Source organism: Acanthopagrus latus, chromosome 23 (genome assembly GCF_904848185.1).
Source record: "Acanthopagrus latus isolate v.2019 chromosome 23, fAcaLat1.1, whole genome shotgun sequence".
Taxonomy (NCBI): domain Eukaryota; kingdom Metazoa; phylum Chordata; class Actinopteri; order Spariformes; family Sparidae; genus Acanthopagrus; species Acanthopagrus latus.
Window position 1 is genome coordinate 12,452,862 of NC_051061.1, and position 13,137 is coordinate 12,465,998.

The window sequence follows — 13,137 nt, forward strand, 5'->3', positions numbered from 1 at the left end:
AGGCATACACCATAACAGAACACTGTATGATTTGTTCAACCAAAATCTAAACCACAAACATCAACTTTGGTGACATGTTGAATATATGTTGTGTCCTAAAAGTCGTTCAATCACTTTTAGATTTCAAAATTAAGTATACTTTATATTACTGCATTGAAAATACATTCATCACAAAGTCTGGTGTCCTAGTTCATTATTCTTTAAACTTTAACTGAAATCAGACAGCCATCATTTTGCACAACTTTTACTGGTTTTCAGGTCATTTCATAATTTATAAAGCTACATGGTCTTGCTCCAACAATATTGATACCTATCTAGTATTATAATAACGAGACGAATAGACAAAGCTCTTCTGAATGCTCATGTGTGTAAAATAAAAAGATAATAAAGCAGTTATGGCACAACTTTACAGAGAATTTTGTTTCAACTGCAATAATTTGAAGTTATAACTTGAACTCATATCTTCTGAAATGACCCTCACCACTAGTTGAATGTGTTGATATAATGTGTTGATATAGTTTGTTCAAGGAATGACAACATGAAAGTAATCCAAAGATTCATTGTGTTAAGTGACATATATTAGGTATATTTAAGAACACAAATGTTTACACTCACATATGCTCAAATATTTAATCATCACAAATCCCATTCAGTGCAACTATATAAAATAATAAAGCACATTCATGCACAACAGCCTGACTGACTCTATTTGTGTTGTATAGTGTAACTGTACAATTGCTGTTCAGCTCTTAATACATTTATTGTTGAAAGTGGAACACTGATTCAATTCCCATGAACATAGATGCATTTGATTCCATTTCTTTCTCCATCTCATGTCATACTCATCATGGAAAATAAAGAAGAGTTGGTGTAAGAAAAAAAAAAATCTGCAAGAAATGTGAACAGCGGTCCATCTGAACTTGAAAGGTCAGTGTATTCACAGAAAGACAACAAAAAACTAAATTAAAGAAACAAATAGTTAACTGCATACATGTTTTACATATATTTAAGAATACTTTGCATGATCAAATGCTTCTCCATAATAATGTAAAAAAAAAACTTTACTACACATCACAGAAAATAAAGAACTGTCAGTACATAAAAAAAGATCTACAAAAAACGTGAATTGCAGTGGGACTGAACTTGATCGACAAACAATATGAAAATAAAAGGGTAATATATACAGGTGTAGACAGGAAAGTAAAGTTTCTATTTGGGAACCATTGAGCTCAAGAGTAGGAAATTCAGTTTATAGTTTTTTGTTATAAGCCTGGGAATCCAGAGTCAATCACGTCAGTCCATTTTCATATACATAAAAAAGTAGTTTGTCCTTGTTTACACAAACACGTGTAGCTATATATAGATGTATAAAAACTATCAAATTATCTTACATCTTACAAGTCAACATCCTGTACTGTACATTTTTTGTTTTGTCTTTTACATGTATTACCTGCTTGACAACTGTTAAAGGAAGGCTTGTGTCTTTCACTAATTCATCTTGATCTGTTCTTGCTCTTGACAATGAGTTGGATACCAGTCAAGTGCTGGCATACAGCCGCAAGTGATATGATCATTGTTCAATAAGAACTTTTCACAACAATGTTGCAGGCAACAGGGCCTCTGAATGTAAACCCCAGGTAGAATGTAATGTTTTCATTACCATGAGGCACTGAAGGTACATGAAGAGGCACAATACTGAACTTCTTTTTCTGAGGACCCTCAAGGTACACCGCTCCATCTTCAGTCCATCCAGAAACACATTTCAGCATCTTAGCAATCTCTGGCTTTTTCCATGCCTCTCCCCTAAACCATTTCATACGTTTCTCAGAGACTGAGATCCCCTTTGTGACGCTTTCAAACTTTCTCTTGTGGACAAATTTGTCCAATCCGTTTCCATTGCCCAGAAAGAAATGAGTGTAAATTCTTCTTCTCCTCGGAGGAAGGTCCTTTTTCTTGGTCCAGTAGCCTTTTTCCATATGTTCAACAGCCGACTGCACAATTTCATATTTCGTTTCTTTCTCAAGTGCTGTGTCATGATCCTCGGGCCAGAATAACAAGGTAAGCAAGAACAGGGCACTTGGTAAGCATTTCCTTTTATCAGATGGGAACTGACGGCAAAGTGCCTGCAGATCTTTCAGAGGAGTGACCTTCTGAGTCTGTGGTGACAAGCAGTTCAAAGAAATGTGGGCTACTATGTAATTGACGATATCCCTTTGACCAAATTTGGCCTTTACTGGATTGCTTGGGTAGAGAGAAAGCATGCTCTGTAATAGATGTACTGCATCCCTCTGGTCACTTAGCTTGGAGAGGATGGATGTTACGTTCCCCCCACCCAGGTGGCAGATGATCATGCGTTTTTGGAATGGAGTGAGATTGGCTGGGATTGACTGCCCTTTTTTCAGAAGTGCAGTGAAATAAGATTCACTAAAGTACTTCCCATACTCTGAAGATTTTTTTGCCAGCCATGTCAGTGGATGACTGATCTTCTCTTCTGGACTTTCAGGGGTCTCTTCTTCATCTGCACCAATGTCCGTCTGGAAGTAACTGAGGTCTTCTGAAATCCATTCCAAAGCATCTTGCATTGTCTTGTGAAGTTTTTTCAAATGGCCATGAAATGGTTCCCAGGGACCTTCAACTCCTTCTGGAATGTAATCTGGTGTTAACAGGTACTTCATACACTCTGAATGACCACTGGCTCTGTTTGCAAAAACATCCAATGAAGTGATCAGTTTGAGAAGGCTGCATCCAACCTCAACTTCAGAGAAAAACCCTGAACTGTTCATGGTTTCCATATCTGCCTCAGCTGCTTTCTCACATTCCTGAAAACACTCAATGGCTTTGAGTGCAGTCTCCACAGCACCTGCTGTATTTTGAGCTGTCTTTGGTTTGTTGTCATTTTCGATGGCCTTGTATTTAGCTTGAAACCATTTTTTGTACACCTGCCCTTTTGTGTCAAGTATGTATGAGTTGTTGGGCAGCTGTTTAGCTGCTGTCTCTGCCCAGTGTTTTGCCTCTTCAAACTTTTCATAAGTATAATGAAGACGAGCAAGTTGTTGTGCAAAGAATGGATTTTGAGTGAAACGCTGGAAGGCTTCCTGGAGTAGCTCAATTGCTTTGTCTGGGCTTTTCTCATTTTCACACACATGCTCAATCAAAGGGGAGAAAAAACTATCATATTTGTCCCCTTTGCTTATTCTGGCTCTCCGAATGAAAAGTGCTCTCAAAAATGAGAGATATTCGTCCCTTCCAAATCTGTGTTCAAAGAGCACGTTCTCATGGAGCAAATCCATGGCCAAACTGCTTTGGGTCTGTCGGCTCCCCAAAAGTTGTAGGAGAATTTCCTTCGCAACAAGTGGGTGGATGATTCTGATGGATTCGATATGTGTCTTGTCATCTCTGAGGTGCAAGAAGACTAATTTAGCCTGAGGGCTGAGTGATTTCTCAAATTCATGCTGGTGAAACCTTTCCAAGTGAATGGTTAAAGCAAGCAGAGCTTCACAATGGGATTGAGAAATGAAAGAATTCTGAACGTAAGTGTTCAGCAGTGCTACATAGAGAATCAGGCGAGTGACAACAGATTTACGGTCAATGCCCTCAAGCAAATGTTCCACAAACTGTTGAACATAATCTACATTGAATTCCTCACTCATCAAAACAAATGTCAGGATGAAATCAGGCTCGTATCGCTCCTCAAGCGTCTGTCGTTTTCCAGAAAACTTTCTCTTCTCCTGAGGAGACAGTTTGTGAGTGACAGACACATTCTGTAATGGAGACTCCTTGCATTTCCTCTCTGGATCATAAGATCGTCTGCAGCTCAACAGGATGAAACACAGAGTTCCAAACTGGATTCTTTTGGTGTTAACAGCAACCTCGAGTTCATTCCTGAGATCATCCAGATATTCTTTCTCTGAGTCTTCAATGAGGAGCAGCACAGGAAGACACCTGTGTGGATCTTTTTCTTCATATTCTCTTAGTTCAACTGCATGTTGCGCCACAACACCAGCTGGGTATGAAGGCTTCACAACAGCACACCTTAAATCTCTTCTGTTGTTCCACAGCACTTGTCTCGCCACAGTGCTTCCACCACTTCCTGGATGATGGTAGATGTTTATACTGTTCACTGGAGTTTCATCTGCGTTCCATTTCAAAGCATCATTGAGAAATTTGGAAACTTCATGATAAGCATCTCTTTCGATGACCTCACCAACATACTTGTGCTCAGCAAGCCAGAAATTCAGCCAGTTCACTCTCCCACCATGGTAGAACTGCTGTTCAATGTTTTCTTTCTCTTCATTGATGAAGTCTTTGCTTGTTTCATCACAATGATTGACTGTCACAATTTCCAGAGAATACATCTGTTCCTCCACCTGTGTTTCAAGAAGACATGTCCCTTTCACAAAGATTGGCAAGTGTTTGCTGGCACAGGCTTTAACGGGTTGTATTAGCTGCAGAGTTGCATTAATGTGACTCATTTTCATTCCAACAACACTGGAATTGTTCACAGTTTCTGTTCCACATGAGCCCTCTGCAAAGCTTTGCCACTTCTGGAAGTTTTTCTGTGATTCACAGATGCAGATGATGTCTTCATGGCCTTCCATGTCTCTGAAAAACTCATAAAAGGTGTGCAAGAGTGGTTTTTCGACTGGTGATGTGAGAAGGAAAAGGACCTGGAAAGTCCCTTTTGGCAAGATTTGTTTACAAATCAAAGACACAGCTTCACTGAAGAAAGTCATTTTTGTCTTGATCCAAGTCATTTCATCACATGGTGTTTCACTTCCTTTGAAATCAGTCTGGCCATTACAAAAGATCCAGCTAGTCTGCTCAAACAGATGCAGGTCGATTGTAAATTCTTTGATGGTCATGTCACCTGATTTTCTATAGCTCTGCAAAGAATGCATGTTTGCAACATGATGCTCAAGGTATTTACTGCAAAGACCTGATACCTTTGAGTCTGGGTCAAAGTCAAACACACAGAATATGTTCATGTTAACCAGCCAGTCAATGCTGCAGAGGTCTTCAGGTTTAAATCTGTTTGTGACGAGAATGAACCATTTCTCCTTTTCCATGAATTTCTTCCCACTTGTCATCAGCATTGTGAGTTTTCTTCCAAGGTCTTTGCAGAAGTCTGGGGCACTGAGGAACTGATTCTTCTCTGCTTCTTCTCTTAAGGCATCCCGGTCTTTCACTCGCTGGTAAAAGTCCCACAGGTCTTTGTCACTAACCGGCTCTGTTTTTGAGCCCACCCTCCGCAGAGTAGTCTCCTTCTCATATTCTACTTTGTTCGTTTCTTCCTTGAAGTTTGGCAGGCGGACTGCATACACTTTGCTCTTTACAACACTTAACAAAGGCACAATGTCAACTTCAACCACGTACCTCTTTTCTGTGCTTTCTTGATCCATAACCTCAATGAACCTTGGTGGCCGCACACACTGGCGCACATGCTCCTTGTCAGAAGAGATGCTCTTTTCAATATAGTCCAGAGCATCTACATAGATGTCTTTCTCTTTTACAGGGATACCAATTATCTCACCATGCACATATCCTGCATCCTCCTTACTGTCCATCACACCAAAGTGTATTGTACCATTTGTTCTGATATTCATACAGCCAGTTGCAAATTTAAGGACTTCTTTGGCAAACTTAGCTTGGAGTCTTGTACGATCCAAACCAGCAGCTACAGAAAAAGACTTAAATTCATGGCATGGAGCTGTCAGGTTAAAAGCGCCAGATTCGGGCTGCAGGACTCGGTGCTTTACATAAATGAAATCAATCCCTTCTTGATCAAATGGTCGTGGTCTGCAGTCTTCCTTCAATGTTGACTCTCTCTCTCTCTCTTTTATAGCATCTTGATCTCTTCCAGGCATATGCGGTGGACGACCTTCACTTGTTGTAGAAGGACACTGATTCTGATTATTTTTCTGCTCCAACTCAGTTTTGGTGGACTTTTTCTTCTCTTGAGACTTTTGCTTGGAGTTGATGAGCTCATCTCTCTTTTGAATTATATAATGAGCAGGCCCTGATTTCATGCAAAACTCTGTCTTTAAAAAGGCCACATCCAGTGTAACAAGGATACGTCCATCTACTTCTTCCTCATAGAGTTTCTCTATGTACTGCTCCTTCACTCCAATAGATCTTAGCCAGGTGCTTACTTGAGATTCAGTCCAGCTCTTGGGTGACTGGTCAAGTTTGTCTGCTGTATAGTCAGGAAAATAAAGAAGAAAAAAGCAATATGTTTGATCAGAATCAAAGAAGCACAATAGTTCTTATTCACACATATTATACGTTTTCCATTTCAAACCAGCGTTTTACCAAGAATATCACTACCTTCCAACTTCCTATGTTGTACATTCTTCTCTAACTTCTTGTCTTGTTCCATAATCACTCCAAACAGCTGCAATAAATCCAATATTAAAGAACCCTGGTGCAGGTTCCAATTTCAAATGTAACTTTTTTTTTTCTTAAATGCTTGATAAAGCTACTTGTGTTCACATCCACTTGACTGACAATCTGTTCAAACAATTTCAGTTAATCTTCCCCCTTTTAAAGACGAGAGGCAGCCTTGGTAAAAATCACAAATGATCTGCTGATGGCAGCTGACTGTGGGCTTTAAATCATACTTGAGCTCCTTGATCTGAGTGCAGCCTTTGACACCATCAAACATACCATCTGCCCCGAGGAAGGTTAGCTTCTGTTGGGAACTACTGCCGTTGTTCCAGTAGCAATTTTGTAGCAAGTCAAACCAAACTGCTCAGATTTGCTTTTCCATCACTAGTTTTACTGTGCAAACGATGGACCTGCTCTGGAGAAGGTACAAGCTGCGGCCACCCCACCTCCAAGCAGGCCGGGGTGACGTCTTGCGACTGTGACCAACCCATAACAAATGCCTGTCTACCCCTAAAATTGATACTGAACTGATGTCTGGGAAGGAAACCTGAGAAAAAGACATTTTTAAAAGTCTGTGTGAAGCTCAGTACTTTTAAGGCTTCTAAATGAATCTCTTCAGTTTCTCTCATACTGTTTGTACCTTAAAACATCTGCTGTGTTTAACCATTTAATTGTGTTTGCTTTAAGTTGTATCAAGAGTCATGTTTAGTTACTGTTGGTGAAAATGCCATGTTTCCTGTAATGCTGCTTCATAATAAAAGCTTGTAAATTACTTAATAACCTTATTTTATTAAAGCTACTTGTTGTAAATTAAATGTGTTTGTAACTGAATTAAGCCATTTTGTCAGAGGTGAATCTTCGAGAGTATGGCGGGGACTGGGACAAGTGCATCATTGGTTTAAGACACACCTTCATGCAGGTAACCCAGTTGTGATGGAAATGAACATCCCTAGCTATGCCAGGCTGCAGTGCAGAGTCAAACTACATTAAGCCTGATCGGCAGATGTAATGGAAAAAAACAGCAAATGGCACCTCTCTTCACTGGTTCAGATCCAACTTTTCTGGCTGCAACCAGTTTGTTCAACTTAACTTCAAATCACAGTCCTTCCAGTATATTTATTATTGACTTTCTATCGCTTTACCTTATATTTAGAAAATGCGATGTTTCTTTTCACTGCTACACTGCTGACCTATCCATCAAGCCTACCGTCACTCTACTGCCCACCTCCCTTTTTGACTGCATACTGGAAATTCAGGTTTTCTCCCAATCTCTGACAAAATATTTCACATGGGGTCAATCAAATCTGTCTGCCTGTTTGTCTATCTATCTAAATGCAGATAGTTCAGTTCAAACTACAACACTACCTTCAAATACTGAAAAAAGGGCATCTCATGAAAACCAACTTGTCTCCCCACTCACCCATGATCTGCTGTGTCCTTTCCTCACATCATCAGCAACTACTTATTTTCAGCTTCCATCTGCAAAAGACAATGTTACACAGTTACAGTCAGTCCATTGTGAGACGCATGTCCAGCTTCACAGTAACACCACTGAAAATTAATTATTAACCTCTGAGCAAATAATATGAGCTCCCCTGTAACCTATTAAAGTGATGAACACATTAATACATTAGTATATTATTCTGAAGTTTTCAGTTTATATTTCAGAAAACTAAATTGTAAACTATAACTTCTAATTTAATTGAACATATAAGCATATAAGCATGCCATAACTTGAATATATTGACGGGGGTCGCAGCTGGTCTGATCCTGTCATAGATTGATCTGTAGTGTCTTGTTTCTCTCTATCTATTTACCTAACCTGTGTACTTTTACTAAATGCGAAGTTCGAACTAGTACACTACCTTTAAAGTATTGAATAAAGGACTCACCTGTGATATACTGTGTCCTTTCCTCACATCATCAGCGATGACTTATTTTTACTTTCCATCTGCAAGAGACAATGTCACTGAGTTACTGTCAGTCCACTGATATCTTGATTACAGATTAGAAATGTGCCACACCCTATTATTCACAATATTACTGGTGTAATTTTTAGATTCATGGTTGGTTTGTAGAGCTTTGATAAAATCACCAACCTTCTGCAGCCAAAAATAAAATGCTACGAGAGCACTGAGTTAACAATAAAGGTAAAGTTATTGGTCAAAGAACCAAAAAATATGACTTAAAAGAAGGTTTAAAGATCCATAGAGCTCAGGTAAACTGCAGAGATGGACAGACAATTATGTTTATCACCATGAGCAAACTCTTTAACATGTAGCCTGTGATTCTTAATCACTTCAACGTAAGTCATTCTTAAACGTAAATGTATCAGTTATAGCCATAGCATCATTAGGCCTGGGCGTCTGAGGCTGAGACGGCGACACACTTTTTATGAATAGCCCAGGATCAAGAAAGAAAAGAAGAAGAAGAAAAACAACTTCATCTGTCCTTCCTATCATGCAATAAAATCTACAAGAAATTATTATATGATATTATTGATCAAAAATAAGAAAGTTTTGGGTCATTCAAGAAAATCATCCTCCCACTACAGGACACACGTCAGCACGCAAGAGATGAAGAGAGAAAGCAAGAGAGACTGTACATCAAGGATTTTTATTGTTGGCATCTGGTGGAGACCTTATGGCAGTGGTGTGTGGAAAGGACACAGTATATCACAGGTGAGTCCTGGACATGCGTCTCACATGTGCCTTATGGTAATAGAAAAAAGAAGATGGGTGAAGGCAAAAAAGTGCACGCGAAGCTCAAATAGATGCAGGATGGAAGTGAGTCGGGATGTGAGCGCACCTCTGTCTCATCTACAGCTCAGGTCGGTTAAGTAGCGTAGTAGTTTAGATAGTTAGCTATTCTAGTTCAGTGGTTCCCAAACATTTGCAAGGCAAACCTAAGCATGAACGATTTCCTAGGTACACTTACATAACTACAACCAGTGGTGGAGTACATTTACTCCACTCCATGAGGTGCTTGTAATTTACTTGGGTATCCATATTTTATGCTGTTTTATACTTTTCCTCTACTATATTTCACAGGGAAGTGGTATAATTGTAACGAGTATAGTGTGGAGCCAGACCCTCTGGAGAAGAAACACCTGGAGTGACTTCAGAGTCTGCTCTGATCTGGATTTACTGAGGGGAGAAGAGCTCAGAGATACTTTCAAAGTTTTTGGATTAAAAAGTGGATTTATGGGGTGCCCGTTAACTCCGTTGGTAGAGTTTGCTGCGTGTCGTCCACCTCACACTCATCCCGTTTCCTATCATCTCTTTGAGCTATCCTCTAAAAATCTCCTCTGGACAGTTCATGTTAGTGTACTATTGACTAGGGATGTCCCAATTAGGTTCTTTTTTACCCTGAATCGAGTCCTTTAATATCTAATAAATGCTGGTATATAATCCCAATCCGATACTTAGCCTTAAATAATATTTTCTCTATTAATCATTTTTTAAAGTATATACTTTCATATGGCTCTTTCTTATTCTGCATATGCTATTACAACATTGGCCGCCCACCTTCCTTGTGTTAGCAGGTGAGTCTGTGACGCTGCACTGTGACAGCAGACCCTCATGCACAGCCAGCTGAAGTGTGTGCGTGATGCAGCCAACACTTGGTACCTCCATATTATCCACTGCTTTTTTCATATTCCTTACGTTGTCACGTAAAATGACATGGACACGTTGCTTGTCTATTCCTCACAAGTTCAGCATCTCCTCGATTGTCTGTTTTACGCGCTCTGCTGTATGAGACCCACGAAAACTAGTGCGCATACTGGCACGTTGTAACTCGAAAGTGGAATCAATATAATTTAATGCCGAGATGGTAGGGCATACAGGGGATTTAAAAACTCCAGCTACTAAATTGGCCCACTTCCCCCGTCTTGCAGGTAGGGTACACAGCCAGATGAAACATACCTGGAGTAAACTTATTTCTCTGGGTTTGAACATTATTACAAGTGTTTGGGAGATTATAAGGACAAATGTACAAAAAACAATTGTAGAATATAATAAAGTTTTATTCAAATTAATACTTATGTACTTTTCTAATGCTACAACCTCTCTAAAAGGAGACTTTTACTTAAGATTAAAATACTTTTACTTGCGGACTGTGGCATTGAGCAACCTTTACTTAAGTGAAAATCTGAATAGGTCAACTTCTCACATCACTATTTATGGGTGGGCCTATGTAATTTAGACCTTAAACTGGCAGGTTACCAAAGCATACCAGTGTGCAGTTGAGAAACCGCTAGTCTAGGTACCATGCACTCACTGTGATCTTAATGTGGAGGACAGGAAGGAAGAAGAAAGAAGGGTGTGGACCTGTGAGGAATCACTGATATCTTTAAAATGAAAGATCCTCTTTTTGTCACCAAGAGAGACCGAGTTCACACAGTTTGTCGAAGCACAATGTCTCACATCTGAAATTAATTTTACCATAAAAAATTACCTCCTTCCGAGACACACTGAGACATCCATAACACCCGACTCATTTGGTCTAAATGTTGTAAATAGAGGTTTGTTTGTTTGTTTGTTTGTTTGTTTTTTAACACGGTCCAGCCACAGGAAATTGTGGGCGACACTCTCTATAAACTCTCTAAAAAAACATTGTTCTTACCTTGGATAGCTGCTGAGAAGTCGGCATTTGTGCTTTTTATCGTCTGGGTTAAAATAATGAAATAAAAAAACACGACACCAGCTGTGAAATTTCTCAGAGACTGTGGGAGCAAAACGCCGAAGCTCCCGACATTTTACCAGATCCCCGTCATCTGAGAGCACTCTGCAGAGCGGGAGCTACTGCGCATGCTCGGTACCTCCAAGTTTCGATTTTGAGAAAATTGGAAACAGGGCAGTTTCAGCTTCCACCAGATAAACGTGAGTGAGTCACGCACATAAAACAGGGATTCGTCATTTGGACTGGAAGAGTTAATGAGATAGAGAAAGAAAAGGTGCAGGGATGATCTGAGCGCCACCATCACACCGTGTTATATAACTCTGGTGAGACACCTATCAGCATTAACCACAGGGGAAAATGCCAAGTCACTGGGCGTTTACAGTTTTAATGAAACATGAGATTAGGCAGTATGAAGGGTGGGGCATCAGGTAGCTGGGCCTCTCCTACTGACTCGTGTTTCCAGCCTTTGAGCAAACTTACAGCTTGTTTACATACATCACAAATCTCCTGCACTGAATGCAATATTCAAAACTAATATTGGTCTCATCTGCAGCATACACTTCACCAAACTCAGAAACAGGTTACACTGTAAGCTACTCTAACAAATATTAAGCGGAGCAATAGATAACCCAGACAGCACAATGATCTGCATGCCAGCTGCTCTGAGCACATGTCAGAGCTGCAGCGATTAATTGATTAGGCATCAGCTGATAAATTTATCACCAGCCATTTTGAAAATTGATAAAGCAAAAGGTGTCATTGGAGTCTTACACTAAAGAGATAAACAAACCTCTTTTGACTGTACCCATGTATAAAATAAAATGATAATGAAGCACTGGAAAATATGACCCATAACCTTTGGAACAACTTCACAGAAAAAAAACAAACTCATATCTTTACCACAGCTATAAACAGAGTGTATTAGTTTTTTGTATCATTCTTTTTCCAAGTTTCTTCGCCAGACAATGTTATAATAGTTGAACCATAAACTTGCAAATTGTCAATTTGTCTTTGTTTCCCCAGTGTAGGCCTAAGAATTCTGCCATATCAAGTCTCATCTTTGCAACTCATAACTTCTGAAAAGACTATCACTATCTGTTGAGCTTGAAAGGTCGATATATTTAAGGTATGACCCAATTAAAATTGTAGAAAAGAGATGTTTATTGTATACAATATATTTTATACATATTTAAAATAACTACTGTTTCCATGGTCATATATTACTTCATCACGAATCCCATTCATTGCAAGTGTATAAAATAATTAAAAAGAAATCTCTGTTATATGTCGTGGCGGTGCCGTTCCACTGCACCACACAATCTGTAGGCCAAAGATTAAGCTGATCATCACATGATTATAGTCAGAATTCTATAAACCAATCCATTTACAACCATGTTTGTAGTAGAATAAGTAAATATTCAAACTTACTCACCAAGTGGGGAGCAGTCACAATGTTGCTGGTATTCTATTTTAAATCCCTGCACTTAAAACATCTCACTTTTGTCATAGATTACACTGTATATGGGCTGTTGTTGAAGAAAAACGCATTTTACCACATATCTCACGACCTTCCAACCTACCTATGTTGTACATTCTTCTCTTACTTCTTGTCTTGTATGGAACAAAACAAGAAGTAAGAGAAGAACAGCTGCAATAATTCCAATACTAAGGAAACCTTGTGCAGGTTCGAAATTTTAAACATACATTTCTCTCTTACGTGCTTGAAAAAGGTACTTGTGTTCACAACTGCTTGACTGAGAACAATCTGTTCAAACAAATTCAATTCATTTTCCCCCTTTTACAGTAGAGAGGCAGCCTTGATAAAAATCACTAATGATCTGCTGATGGCAGCCTTTAAACCATACTTAAGCTCCTTGATCTGAGTGCAGCCTTTGACACCATCTCACATACCATCACCTGAGAAAGGTTAGCTTATATTCGGATCCATTGCTGGTTATCCACCAGCACTTGTGCTTGATGCATGAAGAGTACTGTGTGGAGCCAGAACCTCTGGAGAAGAAACACCTGGAGTCAACGCAGAGTCTGTTCTGATCCAGAATGATTCACTGA

The 13,137-nt window shown here is 39.4% G+C and overlaps 1 protein-coding gene across 2 annotated transcripts; it reads right to left on the reverse strand.

The window, feature by feature from the left end:
• Window positions 1-530: 530 nt before the first annotated feature.
• On the reverse strand, window positions 531-11,366 carry samd9l (sterile alpha motif domain containing 9 like). 2 transcript variants are annotated; one of them, XM_037088623.1, is made up of 4 exons: window positions 11,011-11,366; window positions 8,277-8,335; window positions 7,805-7,863; window positions 531-6,190 (listed from the first exon to the last, which is right to left on the reverse strand). In XM_037088623.1, exons 3-4 carry the CDS (start codon window positions 7,806-7,808, stop codon window positions 1,578-1,580), a joined length of 4,617 nt encoding a protein of 1,538 aa, XP_036944518.1. In that variant the 5' UTR covers window positions 7,809-7,863; window positions 8,277-8,335; window positions 11,011-11,366; the 3' UTR covers window positions 531-1,577. The 2 variants fall into 2 exon arrangements, with proteins under 2 accessions (XP_036944518.1, XP_036944517.1); XM_037088622.1 differs by having other exon boundaries at window positions 531-6,193.
• Window positions 11,367-13,137: the final 1,771 nt, after the last annotated feature.